Below are 15,131 nucleotides of genomic sequence, written 5' to 3'. Positions count from 1 at the left end.
CCTGTGTCTGTAAGAACTGGTGATGTCTCACATCTCCAACTGCACTGATTAATTGTGTATTTTCTCCTTTACTGTGAATACCTAAAGGTTCTGAAAGAAATCCTTGTATTCCACAGTTTGTGCTGGCAAATACCTGGAATTACTGTAGAATTTGTGCACCAACTCATTAGTTTTCCTGTCAGGATTCTGAACTGTGACACACGTACTGTGGAAAGAGATGGCAAAATGAGGAGAGAAGGTAATCCCCGTCCTTTAGGAGTGGATGGGGGTGGGAATACGTGGAGTTCCAGGAACAGTCGTGTTTTAGACTTGCTGTGCAAGCTCTCTGCTTTCCTGGGGGCTGGGGGTGATCCCGTGGCCGTGTGGTACCACCAGTCTGTCAGTGCCAGCTACAGGGCCCACAAACCCCACAGCACTGTTTCTTTTCCAAGGAAGTGACTGACTGAGCACTGTTCATTTGCTTGTAGAGCTGCTGGTTAAATTCACCTGCGGGAGGCGGCGCAGCAGCGAGCGATGCCGTGAAGCACTGGCAGAGCAACCTGGAGCCAGCGCCAGGTGCGAAGACTGATTCCTTTGCTGGATTTGGATCCCTGTAAAGCAGCCGTACCTAATCAGAGCCAGTTGCAGGCAGCACAAGAAATCTGAGGTGTGTGTTAGGGTGTTTCAGGGTTAGTGCAGCACTACTGGCTGCCTGCACAGGTGTGTTATTTTCATTCCTGCTGCCACATTGGAGCAGTTGGTCAGGGAAAATTTTACAAGCTCGGTAGAGCTGAAATCTTCCCTGGAAATGTGTTCATAGTCTCTTGTCAGCTCTTGGATAACTGGGACGGGAGGGCAGGGGGTTGGTGCAGCAGCAGCTGAGGACCAGCAAAGCCATTGGAGCAGGTGCAGGAGGCTGGATGGTGGAGTGCAGGAGTTTCCTGGTGCTCTGAGGCGAGTCCCAGTGATGGGACCAGGACTGGCTCCCATCTGCACAGCGAGAGGGGATTTACATCACCCTTGGGGGAAGGGCCCCAGCGCCTTCCCATCGTGTCCTTCTCTGGGGAGACGATGGTTCCAGGTACTCCTCCTGTTGGTCCAGCTGTTAGAGGGTGAGGAGCCTCAGCCCAGCACTGGGGGTGAATGGTGAGGTAAGAACTGGTTTGCACTGGGAAGTTGGACTTGTTTTGGGGCAGAGAACAAGGTACGTGTCCCAGGCAGTGCTCCTGTCTCCTGTTCACACAGCGGGTTCAGCTCCTGTCCTTCACCAGCCACCACTATTGCCTCACATGTTTATTCCTCCAAGCCTGGAGCAATGGAAACCGTGGCTGTGACCATCAGTGAATACAGCAAAGTTAGTCACTTTTATTTAAAAGAAATAACATAGTACAAATAAGTGTGCAAAACAATTCCTGTGGTTAAATACGCATAAAAGCAACATGCAACCTTGACATCAACATGGTAAGTTAGTCCTTAGTAGGTTACATGACACTAAAAGGGATTTGTCAAAGTTAGAGAGTTTGCAACTGAAGTCACAGAGTGTCAGGGCTGAAGCATCTGTGAAATTAGCTTTCAGGAGAGCAAGACCTCCCTGCCCCAGTGTTTAGTGCCACAGATGCCAAACTTGGGGCTATCTCAGGTTCTGGGTTAGGAGCTTGTGCCTTAGGGCACCAGGGAATAGGGTACCAATTTTTGGGGAAGAGTGTACAAGTCAGTGGGTTCAGTCTAACCTACCTGTCCCTGGGCCAGGAGCAATAATATGCGACAGCTCAAAGGAAAAAATAAGACAAATTTGCAAGTTTAAAGCCATTGCAGACATGGAACTTCCTGCCACCTTGTTCAGTTCTTGTGGTGGACACGTACATGGACTCTCCAGCCTCCCACCTACATCAGTTTGGCAGCAGTTTCACAGCTGTCACACCAGTACCGACTGTTGGATTATGGAAGGAATCACCTCTACAACTACAGGAGCCCTGGGTGCTTGCTGTGCTCACAGAGGAGAGGGAAGCTGGGTCAGCCCTTCCCTAAAGGTGCCTCCAGCTGCTCCACACAGTTTGGCACCTTGGACGGGTAATGCTGATCCCTCACCTGAAGCAGCACGGGCAGGGCCACACCACCACCACCACCCAGCCCTGGGCACCAGGTCAGAGGACAAGCAGGAGTCAATCTACAGGTGTCCCTTGCTCCATCCTTGTCACCTCTTTGTTCCCTCAGCTGTGCCAGGGGAGGGGAGAGGCAGGACTCCTGCTCCTGGCCAAGCTGGTGGAGAAAGCATGACCCAGAGTGTTCCCCCACTCCCAGCCATGCAGTGGAAGTAAAGCAATGCCTAAAATCTTCTGGCTTCACATCCCTTTTCCTAAGGCTGGCCAAAGGTGTGGACAGCCCCCGCAGAGCTTTCCCTGTGGCAGGCACTCATGTTGGAGCTACAGTCATGTCACAGTTTAGACTAAAGAGAAACCCAATAGGCACAAGCTTGTTGAAAGCCACATCTTGAAAACTTGAGTTGGTGACAGTAACCCAAAGAGATTTTAATGATGAATACTTGCAGAAATGAGAACAAACATATGTAGTCCACTACTTCAGAGCTGCTTGTGATCATGTTGAGCCAGGCTTCTCCATGAGCTCTGCTGAACTTCTGGATCAGTACTGGACATTCAGATACTGTCCCTCAAAGGTGCGGAGTGGCCGAGGCAGGATTTTGACCCGTACACTCCCCTCCACTCAGTCAAAGCTTGTCGTCTGTCATTTCTAGGAACTGAGCGTACACATCCCTTGAGCATTCCCCTTTTTGGTTGAATAAGAACTTGTAGTAGCTGCCATCTGCACATATTGCTGCAACACAAACAAGGAGGGTCAGTGGGGCTGTGCCAGAGGCGCCTTCCTCTTCTCCAGCTCCAGCGTAACCTGCCCCTCAGGCTCACAGAGGTGCTCTGGAGGGACCCCTGGGCCACCAGCCCTGTGAGCCCCGTGCTGTGCCAGCCCTGTGCCTCCCTCCCTGGGCAGTGGGAGCAGCCAGAGCTCTTGGCTGACAGGGACACACAGCCCTGTCTCAGCAGAGTGTTCCCTCCCTCCAAGCCAGCACAGTTCAAAGCCTGGTTCTCCAGCCAGAACCTGGGGACGCCTCCATCACTCACCTATGACAGCATTTGGCTCTGTTCCAAAGGCACAAATGCACGGAGAGCCTGAGGGAACCTGGAATTTGGAAAAACTCCATTTGGAACTGAAGTATTTGGGGAGAAAGGTGGCAGAGGCCAAACTGAAAGAGAAAACAAACACATTAACAGGTTGGTAAGGTGTTGACTGGAGTGGATTCAGAGCTGCTGGAGTGATTGAACAAGGTGCAGGGTTCACACTGCTTTTTATTATCTTTAAGTAAGTATCAGATAACCTGAGTAATTCCCCTTCTCAGGAAGGGAGACACTACAACTACCTTGCTGGCTTTAAGTGACTGCAAAAACTGCCAGAAGAATTGATTTTTAGTAGAGGAAGGTGTCCACAAAGTATGTGAGGGGCTAAACCCTATTAAAACCTACACTGACCCTCTACTGAAATGCTACAGCCCCACAAAGGACAGCTGGAACTTGGCAGTTACTAGAGAGTCCTAAATCTGCAGCTTCACTCCAGCCCAGCAGATAAATTTTTCCACCTTGGCAGTGTAGAGATTTTGCTACTGAGTGACAGGGCCAGGGTTTTAAATGCAATTCAAAGCACAAGGACCCCCCAGGGCTTCAGAACGGCTCCATCCCTACCTTGACTGCTTATTTCTTTTTGGGTCTTCTGCAGCAAAAATGTGGACTGTGCCGTGGTCACTGGAGACGCAGATGAGGGAAGCATCCTGGTTGAAGTTAATACTGCAGAGAGCACAGACAGCTGCAGGATTTCTCCTGGGACAGACCCACAGCCCTGGCACAGACAGTTCTGCTGCTGCAGTTGTGCACAGCAGCTGCCAGCCAGGGTGGTAACAGCTCCTCGGGAGGAGCTGGGGCTCCCCCGACCCAGGGCTGCTTTGGGATGAACAGGCTGCACTCGGAACAGGGCCTGCAGTGGCAGCAGCAGCAGCCCTGACGTGGCCACCACTGGCGTGGGTCACTCTGGCAGAAGGAAACGCACGAGCCCTGCTCTGAGGAGCGGGCAAAACGTGCAACACTGCTACCCCACAGTGGGGCTCGGCCCAGGAATGGGAGTTTTCATGGGGAATGGGCAGAGAGTCTCCCTGCTCCTGGAATAGCCCCACCTCTGCCCTGGGTGCTCCCCTGCACAGCAGAATGTGGTGATAAAGCTCCCCTTGCCCCCGAGCTCGCTCCAGGCCCCTGAGCAGCGTTCAAGTGCATCAGGGCACTCCCTGCGTGTCAGTGGGAAGTTCAGCATCCCCCAGTTCCCAGCTGGGCTGAGCAGAGACACGGCCTGGCAGCAGCCACAGCTGTCCCTGGTCCTGTAACCTGTGCCAGGCTTCACAGAGCTCCCAGCTCCTGCCTTCTTCCCCTGCCAGCAGTGAGCCCAGAGGGAGATGCAGAGGCCCAGAGTAGCTCTGGGACCTCTGAGTGCTGGGGATACCACACCCATCCTGTGCTAGCTGAGGGGCTCAGCACAGCCAGACCCAGAGATGGCACAGCAGAAGCAGCTGAACGTACCAGTATATATTGGCTGCTTGTGATCCTCGACGTAGCTCCTGGATTAAATGCCCTGATGAAGTATCAAATATTCTTATGAGGGTCCCCTTGGAAAGGAATCAAGCATTGTATTAGGAAAGGCAGAAGACTGTCTTTACATCTGTGAATCCTAAAATTGTGTCTGACCAGCATGCCCCTGCACACACTGCTCATGTTTTCTTCTTGGCAGATTTGCAAATCTCTCTTAATTTTGGGGAAGAACACTGGCTTCCCCACACACCATCACCACAATGTTACAATGCCTTAGTGTACAATCTCATCACTTAGTGACCCAGGAGTCTCTTTCAGTTCTGTTCTAAGGCTCTGGTTGGTGCAGAGTGTGCCCAGGATCTGTGGGTCACTTCTGCCATGCTCCCCTCAGTACTACGCCATTTTTCATTGATGCTGTGCAATTCTTTCCCACGAAATATAATCAAGCTGTGGCTGGTCTTGTCTTAAAATTGGTTCAATTGACATAATCTAGAAGAATGAGTTACCACACACTCATGATTTGTATTGATCCAAATCTGAGGCACCCCCCAGTCAGGTGATGGAACGCTGCACTGGGAAACTGTCCTTCAGCTGGAGTAAACCCAGCTTGACAGCAGAGCTGCAGAGCAAGCCAGTGAGTCTCAAATAAAGGGATCAACAAATCAGGGGTACCTTCCTCTGATGAGGACTGGGTGTACACTGGGTTGTGCCTCATCACCCGCAGCTCCTGTTACACACCCAGTTAACAGAGGCAGCTCTCCAGTCACACACCAGGAAGTAACAACCCAGCAGAGAAAGACTTGGTAAAGCCAGTTTAGTTTTGACTTAAGAGACAGGCTTGAGATGTTTGCTGACTGTGCCCAGACTCCTAGTTCAGTTGGAAAATAAAAGCTGTTTGAACTTCTTCTCTATGCAAAACAAGGAATGTTTAATACAAACGCAGCAGATAATGGTTCTATTTAGCAATGGAGTTGGCAGCTTTAGAACTCTGTTTAGAAGACATGCAGTCATTAAGCTTAGGAGAGACTTGGGATACATTTTGTTTTTTTAAACTGAGTGACAGGCTGGGCAGTAGAAACTATGTGAAACAGAAACTTGTTGTATTAATTTGGCTTGTCCTTAAGAAACTCATTTCAGTGGAAGAAAGCAGCAAGAGCTCTGCTTGCCTCAGGGAGATGGGTCCATCTGCCTGACATTCCCTTGGGAGATGAATGCCCTGGCAGCCTCACAGTGGTTCCCAGGGAGAAGGCAGCTCTGTCACATTTGCCTCTCTCTGCCTCAGCCCAGCACAAGGGATCTGTACTGCATCCTAACTTCAGGTTCTTGTCAGTGTCTTGTCTCTTTAGGCCCATGTAACACGTGGCCACACACTCCATTTCTGTGTGAGGGGGGCAGCTCATGCCATCCTGCTCTGTAACAGGGGCTAAGCCAGAGCAGAACAGAGCCGCCAGTACAACTGAACTATTTGCAAGTATTTCTTTAGCCAGTGGGTTTGGAGTGAATTTAGGCAGAAGATAATAAACGTGAAAGAATGCAAATAAGCTTCCCCTCCACCACTTTTTTTTTTAAATTAACAGTATCTATTGAAGAACACATCAAAGACATGAACTACTTGGGCCAAGCTGTGTTCAAATGTCACTGAAGAATCACTGCTACAGTCACCTAAAACAAATACTACCTCAGGCACAGCCCTTGGCTGTCAGCTGTTTGGGCATCCCAGAGGAGCAGTGAAGATAAAGAAAGACTGGGAGTGCACAGTTCAGTGGCAAATCTTCCCAGAAGGTATTTCTGTGTCTCTCCTCCAAAGGATGTGACTTGCTATTTTATCTCACTACACTAGAACACACAGTAAGTCAGAGGCAGGGGACATCATTCTTACTTTTTCTGATGCTGTTGCAATTCTTGTTCCCTGCAGGTTTAAAGCGATACAGCTCAAGACTCCTTCGTGAGCTGGGATGTCCACAGGAGGCTTCTCCGTGTTAGCCAGATCCACAATCTGCACGTGCCCAGTGTGTGTTCCAGGAAATGCAAGAAGAGAATTATTACTATTTGGACAAAGGACACAGAGACCTGAAAGACAAAAAAAAAAAAAAAATTGGACCATTTCCATTACCTAATCAACGTTTCAAACGTAAGTTTCTAAAATACTGGTAGTTTCAGAATAAGCAAACACCCATGGAATAAATCAGAATCTCATTTTAATGGCTAGTGCAGTATCCCAAAACATCATCTGCAGTGCAGTAAGTGTTTAATGACTTCTAAAGAAGTGACTGAGGCAGCTGAAGATAAATGGCATGGCAAGAACACAATAAACTTCCTTCCATTCCCCAGCCCACATGTACAACTAACCTTTAGGGTTGTAGCAGGTTTCAAAGACGTGCAGCTGGTGGGGATTGTGTGTGAATGTGAAAACTTTAATCATCGAGTCCAAGACAACCACAATTCTGAAACAAACCAGAAGTTCCTGTGACTTGGGGAGGGTAAAACAGGGACACAAACATTCACTCAGACCTGCAAAGGCTTTCTACTGATTTAACAGCCATGTTCTTCCTGCCCTCCCCCGCAACACTCTCCCAGCCTTCAGCAGCCATGCAATGATAAGCCTGCAAAGCACTTTTATCCAGCCCCTCCACCCACGCATACACAGACTCCAGCTGTTCACAGCTGCTCTTGCTCTAGGGATCTGCTGGAATTCTCTTCACACTCCTCCATACCTAGAGAACCAGCAGGAGCCACAGGAGAATATTTCCCTATATTAGGGGACCATAAAGTCTTGTAAGCTTTTCACCAAGGCTTCACACACCAGTATACATAAACTGTGGCCTGTTTACACCTCATGCTTTGGCCCCAAAAGCCTGTTTTACCTGCAATTGCTGGTGTTACAGCAGGATCTTTTCCTTTTTACGAGCAGCTGGAAACAAGTAGGAGCACAAAGCCAAGCTGGGTGTTTGGGCCCCTCTGCTGTACCCACCTGTCCCTTCGCAGCTTCACCGCTTTGACTTCTGTGGAGAACTCTATCTCAATGACAGTCTTCTTCTTCAGGTCATCCCAGATCATGACTAGAACAGTGCAGAGATTGCATTAGACCATCAAGGCATATTCAAAGATCCACAGCTCCCTTATAACAGCTTGTAGTTCCCCAGCAGGTTCACCCAATGGCTAAGCAGCTGCAGACAGGCATCTTGCTAACCAGAAGGCATTGAGCCACTACGTATCAACCCCCTCATTCACTACAATTCATGCAGGCAGGAGCTGGTCAACTCCAACCACAAAAACTGACAATAAAGATACATTTTTCTAAAGAAAAGCAGCTTTTTTGTTTGCTCTGAGGGTTATAAAAGAAATCATGCAGAAGTTGAAAAGGGTAGTACATTTTCCTACAAAGCTTGCCAGGCAGAGAGCTTCCTGCTCCTTGCAGAGTTCACTGTGAGAAGGTCAGCAGGCCTTGGAGAGCAGTCACTGCAGGTACCAGCCTGTTAGCACTGCAACAGCAGTGATGCAACTCACTGCACCACGGTGACTTAAACCTGCTGCAACATCCCCTTCACCCGACCTTCAGGACATCAGCTCATGGCCCTGGGTGTGGGAGCTCTCTGGGCAGTGTCACACAGGGGCAAGGCAGACGTTTGCAGAGTCCATCCCTCGAGCTCACCTTTGTTGGGTGGGTACTTCGGCTTTTTTCCTCCACCTACTAGTGCTAAATAGTTGCAACGAAACAACATTTCGACATGGCCGACACCACCTTCTAGAAACTCTGGAAGACAAATGTTTTATTTAAAACTGTCAGAACCTGTTAAATTGCCATCTCATTTTTACCACTGTTACAACAAAAGCTCGTGTTATGCAGCACATTTCTCAGGCACCTGAGAAGAACAGCATCTTCCTACCCTGGCTGCCCTTAAAAACCAGAGAATGTAAATTCCTTGAAGGTTCTTCATACTGGAGCAGTAAAGCCCTGGATTTCATACAAGCCTTTGTGGTTTCTTCAACAGCACTTCTGAGTTCTGTTTCCTTCCTCAAGAGTTGTACTTGAACACTACCCCCTTCTGCACCAGATCCTCCTCTTGACTCCATTAAAGCAGGACAGCACATTCTGCTATGAAGAGGTGTTATCACTGTGACAAAAAGGTCTACAATATTTACAACTGATAACCTGAAACAATTTAAGAATGTGTAATGCGTTCTGAATCTATGATAGAGCACTGAACACAGTGCTGTACCGGTCTGACAGGCAATGCTTGGATGGGAATTTCTTGGAACTCCTGGATGTAAGACACACAAGCTGGGGTTGCAACAAGACTTGGTTTCATACTGGGTTACAGAGAAAATCAAATGGACAAGCTCCAGCTGGGAGTATCTTGGGCAGGTTTAAAGCTACAGAAACAATGAACAGGATCTCTGTGTACCTACGCAGCCAGTTCACTGTGAGCTCTCCGAATCCACAGGGAAAAGGCAATCTGACTCATAAGAAACTTTTCACCACAGGAGTCCTGGAAGCATCTCCATGCAGAGCTACTGGCAGGGAAAGTTTTGACAAGGAACTCCACAGGACTTCAGGCTAAATCCTGACTCTTTGAGCACACTGTCACAAGTGACAGTCCCAAGGCATGTTGCTTACAGAAGAATTTACTGTTAAGAGCAGAAAATAGTTCGTCAGCTTTGGCCATGTGAACAGTGACTAAAATCCTTGCAGTAGCAAGTGGAAGTGTGCCTGATTTCATAGGAATTGCTAGTTTAAGTACATTTTTCCTCTTATTAAACCCCTTTTATCACCACAGGCTGAAAGTGCTGGGAAACCTGTTTAGCAGCTCACTTCCTATATTTAGGGCTAGAATGACATGGCTCAGTTTCAGTTTCCCATATTTTGACTCAGTTTTGCTGAGTTGTTTGCTTCCTCATAAAAAGCTCCACTGTTAACACAGCTCATCTCCTGACTTCTGTTAAGACACAGGAGTAGCTTTACCATATTCAGATCCTCCCAAATTTTTAAAGCACACATAGAAGGTAAGATTTAGAGCATTAAAGGTCTGAGCTCTCAGTGCTCTTGCAGACAATACTCTTGAGTATGAGAAATGTTACATTCAGATCTCCAGGAAAAAGCCTGGAGTCTTACTGCCACACTGGATCATCCAGATCACCACACAAGAACAGAACAACTTCTGATTGGGTCCACAACACCGCTGCAGGGAGCGACTCCTCCTGCTCGTAAATACCCAGGAAATGCCTCTCCTACTCGGGGGTACAAACATTAGCAACAGCAAACACAACTCCTCATCAGCCAATTGTGCAAATTAACAGCACAGAGACGTTTTACAGGGCAATGGCACGAGTGAGAGTCCCTGTGGGACCAGCAGGAGCAGCCTTTCCTGAGGCTTTATTCAAAGCCTTGCAGGGATGGAAGAGTGAAAGCTGAGCAAGAATCAGTCAGTAAAGAAATGAGGAGGCTGAGCTTCCAACACAGAGCAGCATGGTGTAATAAGTAAGTGTTTACCTTGTTTCTCTTTTTCTTTGAGTGGATCTGCATTATAAACTCGGAATCCATTTTCCATTCCACATGCAAAGCATCCTGTGGTAAAAAGCACATATATATACACATATATAGTAATTGCCAGATACACTCAAGAAGGAAGCAAGAGCCAGAGGGTTAGGAAAGCATTACTCAACAACTGCACGGTTACACTCAAGCTGAAGAGCACTCACAGGCTCTGCTAGTGATGGCAAGTGAAAATCTTTCAGAGAAGTTGTCCTCTATGCTGGCCTGGTGGAAATGTCTTGGTATTGGTTTTAGGCAGGTAAGAAAATAATAGAAGGAAAGGAAACAAATTCCCAACCTACCTGGATCCTGTCCCATGCACTCCAGAGTGCAGGAAACCAGCACTTTAATGTTTATGGTCCAACAGTTATGAAGCAAGCTCGTTCCTTTCTTAATAGATCCAAATTCACTTCATGATTATGACTCTGCTGTAGATGTTTCCAGAGCACAGTGCTCATCAAACAGCTTTTCCAACTGTGCTAACGAGAGCTGACTGCTGTACCATGCCAATAATTATATGCCAATAGCTGAAGTGTAACCCAGGACATAAGCAGAAGCCAGATTAAAACACTCTGGAAAATAATTGTAGCTACTTTTTCATGCAGAAGCATGCATGTGTTTCCTTAGCAGAATCTATTAAACTGCCAGTCCCTTGTCCTGCTCCTTTCCCTGCTAACAGGTGAACACAGGCACTGGTACAAAGAAATGCCACTATGAAGTCAGAGCAATGACAAGTCACCATGAAGCTGCTGTCACTGGCAGCAGCCTGATGGCAGGTTGGTTGCTCACAATTTTTGTGCACTGTACCAAAAATCCACGTAAAGATCTCTGAGGTACTGGAACATAAGTTCCAGTTACTCTGGTTCTATTCTTATGTACTGCAATGATTTGAAACCCTCAAATAAAAGCTGAGGAGCTCTGTCTAAACACAACCCTTCCCCAAACTCAATACTCCAACAATCACAGGGCATGTGGGGGAAGAAAACAAAACACAAAAACCTATGTCCTTAACCCAAAAGACTCCCAGGTACAGCTTCACCCTGAGGTCCTGCAGTGGCAGTAGTGGAGATCTTGTAAGTGGCTAACGTGCATGTAATAATTATAACAAGATTAGCAACCATATTGAAATAGGCTTTGATGGAACCCGGTTCACTTTGTGTCCTTCCCTCTCAGTGTTGGTTCCCTCTGGCAGCCGGGTCTGTGTGTGCTGCCGTGAACTCGCAGCACGACCGAGCTGCCGCCCCGGGCAGGACACTACTGGGATAGCCAGGGAGCAAACTGCAATGGAAACCTTCCCCTCTATATAAAGCACTGCTGTACAGGATGAGAACAGATCTATTCCTCATAGCTGATCCATATAATTATTTTCCAGCAACAGTTTTCTAATCCCATATTGTATTTCCAGAAAAGTCAAAGGGAAGGGATGCTGCAGCTGTTCCGTAGTAAGAAAGCGCTGTAAGGTTTGAGTTGTGCTAATCCCAGAAACTCCTAACAACCCAAATGAAGCATTCCTGATGCAATCAAACACATACTTTACACTTTCCTGCAGTGCCACTACAGCTTTCTGCAGGACCAACCTCATGACTAAGACGTGGGCTGCTTTAATGCCTTGGGAATATCCACATTTTTAACTGAAGACAACACACCAGAACGTGGTGATGTGAGTAACAGTGAAATTCCCCACATGGTCGATCACTACCCACAGAGATATGAAGCTCTCATGCACGGCACTCCTGAGTCAAACAAGAAAAAAAGCCATACAGGAAGACTCCTGTTCCTCCTTCAATTCCAGGTCACAGGAGCAGCTTTGAAGCTTGGTGATTCCCATCTGACTGACTCCTGTTACCAGTGGAATCACAACTTTGATGGCTACAGCTTGTAAGCCCTTCTGTGAGAGAGCTGGAAGGGGCTGACAGAGAAAGGAACAGTTCCTTAGGTTCATTTCCTTCCATGGGAAGTGCACCTCTCGTTTCAAGCAGGGACAGATGAGCTGAAAAGCCACTGACAAAAGATAACTCAGATCCTTTTTTTTTTAAAAAAAAGTACAGATTACAGAGTTATTTCCCTGACCCACAGTCGTGCTTGTTCCTACAGTAAAAGTGCTATTTGCCGCCAGTGCCAGTGAGGCCAGAATGAGTTTTGTTCCTCCAAATCTGCAGAAAAAGGGTTAAATTAATGACCAGCCTAGAAGATGCCACAAGCTGAATATGGCATGCTGGCACAGAGAAACCTGCAGGATTTAGGGCCTGAGGTCCCGCAGTGGCAGTAGTGGAGTCCAGGGAAGCGATGATGTCCAGCAGAGTTTCTGCCATGGTGGTTTTCCTTGCCCCCACTAATGCTGTCTAAGGTCAAGAGCACAGAACGCTACCAACACTGCAGGGTACTACAGCAAAGCATTCCAGCCCACTGGAGGAGACTAAATACATAAGTCAAGTGTTTCAACACCAAAACAAACCCACACCTCGGTTTTCAAACCAGCTTTAGGCTGCAACAGTGACATCAGAGAATCGTGTCAGCAATTTACAGGTATGGCCAATTTATTACGATGTTTTGTTCCTTCATTTCTGAAGAGCACTTTAGTGTCCTTCTCAAAGCATTAGAAAAGGATCCGAAATCAGGAGCTCACAGTCTCGAAATTGAGAAGCTAAAATCAGAATATTCTGACTTTAAACAACTGACAACTTCAATTTCCTTGTGTTACATTGTTTCTTTATTTTTTTAATTTAAAGCCTAAAAGTAGCAAAGGCACCTGATATAAAACCAGCATCACTCAATTCAGAGTGAGGGAGGCTCATGGCAGAACAACCACAGCTTTTTTATCACTTGTTAGTCAGGGAGATTCAGCCCCAGAGAGACTTCTTCGATGATTCCTCCTGCTCTCCCATCCTTGTGGGATTGGCCAGTCTTAAATTACTAAGAAATTAGGTTATTGTGACAGTACATGCAGACACCCACACTTGTGAGCTTCGGCACCCAAGTGACTCACGTTCTATTCCCGGCAGAAGAAGGAAGCAGGGAGCTTTCCCTCCTCTCTGCTCTCCTTTGGGTGGCCAAATATCACCTGCCCTTCAGCACTTTAGAAGAGCCCTAAACTGATAAAAAGTCATTGTGTTACCTGCAGTGCAACGTCATCACTCCTAACAGGAACAGCTCCAGGAGCTGCCAAACAGAAGCCAGTTGGTTTTTTAATTTGTGTTTTTTGTCATCACTCAATTGCCTGGCCAGGTGAGGTAGGACAGGACATGAATACTGCCAGCTCACAGATTCCCAAGACAAATTCCTCAAGGTGCTTTGGATGTGACATTATTCAAAAAAGGGGTTTATCTTGCATTTATTGCTACAGAACTTAAGGAAGCCTTTGCAACAAACAAGTTTTACACTAAAATGATGATCTTAAGGCATTCTGCAATAAAAGAGAAACTTTTCTTCTTCCACAGCTCTACAAGCCAAGCACCAAATACCACTGCTCCGTTATAGACCCTGCAGATCTGAAATGAAGCTCGTCCTCAAAAATCTTTTTCCATCTCCATTGCAGAGGCAAGATGAAAATAAGTGCAGAGCTGCTGAAAAACAGACTGTTCTATTCTTTTCCAGTCTATGGAATAGCAGGAAGAGAGCTGCCAAGATGCTCACACCTCATTACCTGCTTGGTGTGCTATTGCCAAGATGTCATCAGAGATGTTTGACTAAAATCAACAGAATAACTCGTGTTTACACACAGCTTCAACAGCGTCAGCAACAGCTGCAGTCTACAATGACAGAGCTGCAAGAGTGTCTTAAGCAAGAATATTATTTGTCAAGGCAAAAGGATGTTACAAAATGATGAGCTTCTACTCCTTATCCCGCAAAAATGACACTTACTCATAAGACTGGTGCTATTTTTGTCTTGCAAAATCAGGATGAGGCACATGCAGCCCCCTTCTGGAGCAGGCCTTCCCCTCTAACAAAGGGAAGAGATAAGCCAAGGGTGCAGTGGAGATTCACAGGGGTCTGTGTATCAGTGCTTGCCTGCCAGTGTGATTAGTAGTGTTAACCACAATTTTTAAAATACAAACGAGGTAAAACGAAAGAAAAAAGCAGTTACACCACTGATTTTGAATGTGGAATACTTACACTGAGAAAGGGCTGAACTGTGGGCAGTTCCCAAAGAAGCCCCTGAAGCACAGGCTTTGAGGAGCCTGACAGGGCCACACAGAGGGGGCAGCGAACTGCAGCAATCCCCAACAAGCCTGGTCCTGCTCCTTCTCCTCTCCTCTCCCCCCCTCCCACCCACCCAACTCTCCGAAGCGCTGGGCACACACACGACCGCACCAGTGCTGAAACAACGGAGAACCACTAAATCCTCCTGCTGCCAGCGGCCTTCCCGGCTCCTTGCAGCAGCTACAGCCGCGCGTACCTGGGACAACCCCTACGGAAGCTGCAGCCTCGGGACGCCAGCGGGACCCCGCAGTGATGGGCCGGGAGCCGCGGCAGCCCCAGCCCCAGCCCCCGGCCCGGCCCGGCCCAGCCCAGCCCAGCCCAGCCCGACCCAGCCCGGCCCCGGCTCTGCACCGCCGACCCTCCGCGGCACCACCCGGCTGCCCGGGCCCGCAGGCTCACCGTGGTCCTGGTTGAAGCCAGCGTAGAGCAGCCCGTTGCCGTGCGGGTTGGCCGGGAGCAGGTTCATGGCTCCGGCTCGGCCCCTTCGCCCCCGCCCCTCACACCATGGCGGCGCCCGCCCGCCTCAGCCCCGCCGCGGGAGCCCGAACCGGGCCGAGCCGAGCCGAGCCGGGCTAAGCCCGCCCGAGCCGAGGCGAGTCCAGCCGGGCTCGCCGGAGCCGAGCCGGACCGGGTCCGGCCGGGCCGGGCTGAGCAGAGCCGAGTCCGGCCGAGTCCCGCCGGGCCGAGGCGGACAGGCCGGCGGCTGCTTCCGGCCCGCCAGGCGCCGCTGCCGAGCGCAGAGCCCAGCCAGCCACCGGCGACAGGAGCGCCGAGTAGTC

At 48.7% G+C, this 15,131-nt stretch overlaps 1 protein-coding gene across 1 annotated transcript; it reads right to left on the bottom strand.

Annotated features, from left to right (window-relative positions):
- Positions 1 to 1,320: 1,320 nt before the first annotated feature.
- Positions 1,321 to 15,075, bottom strand: WDR45B (WD repeat domain 45B). The gene is made up of 10 exons (XM_039562612.1): positions 14,752 to 15,075; positions 10,111 to 10,185; positions 8,272 to 8,373; positions 7,591 to 7,678; positions 6,969 to 7,063; positions 6,499 to 6,689; positions 4,611 to 4,696; positions 3,729 to 3,830; positions 3,114 to 3,235; positions 1,321 to 2,811 (listed from the first exon to the last, which is right to left on the bottom strand). Exons 1-10 carry the CDS (start codon positions 14,816 to 14,818, stop codon positions 2,705 to 2,707), a joined length of 1,035 nt encoding a protein of 344 aa, XP_039418546.1. The 5' UTR covers positions 14,819 to 15,075; the 3' UTR covers positions 1,321 to 2,704.
- Between the last annotated feature and the right edge of the window lie 56 nt (positions 15,076 to 15,131).

This window comes from Corvus cornix, chromosome 18 (assembly GCF_000738735.6).
Source record: "Corvus cornix cornix isolate S_Up_H32 chromosome 18, ASM73873v5, whole genome shotgun sequence".
In the NCBI taxonomy this organism is placed as follows: domain Eukaryota; kingdom Metazoa; phylum Chordata; class Aves; order Passeriformes; family Corvidae; genus Corvus; species Corvus cornix.
This window is presented reverse-complemented; position numbering and strand designations above follow the sequence as displayed.

Coding starts and splice junctions, on each gene's coding strand:
- WDR45B (XM_039562612.1), bottom strand. CDS start 14,818: ATGAACCTGCTCCCGGCCAACCCGCACGGCAACGGGCTGCTCTACGCT. Junction 10,186..14,751: donor TGGCTTCAACCAGGACCACG/GTGAGCCTGCGG, acceptor TTTTTACCACAG/GATGCTTTGCATGTGGAATG. Junction 3,831..4,610: donor CAAGCAGCCAATATATACTG/GTACGTTCAGCT, acceptor TGCTCTCTGCAG/TATTAACTTCAACCAGGATG.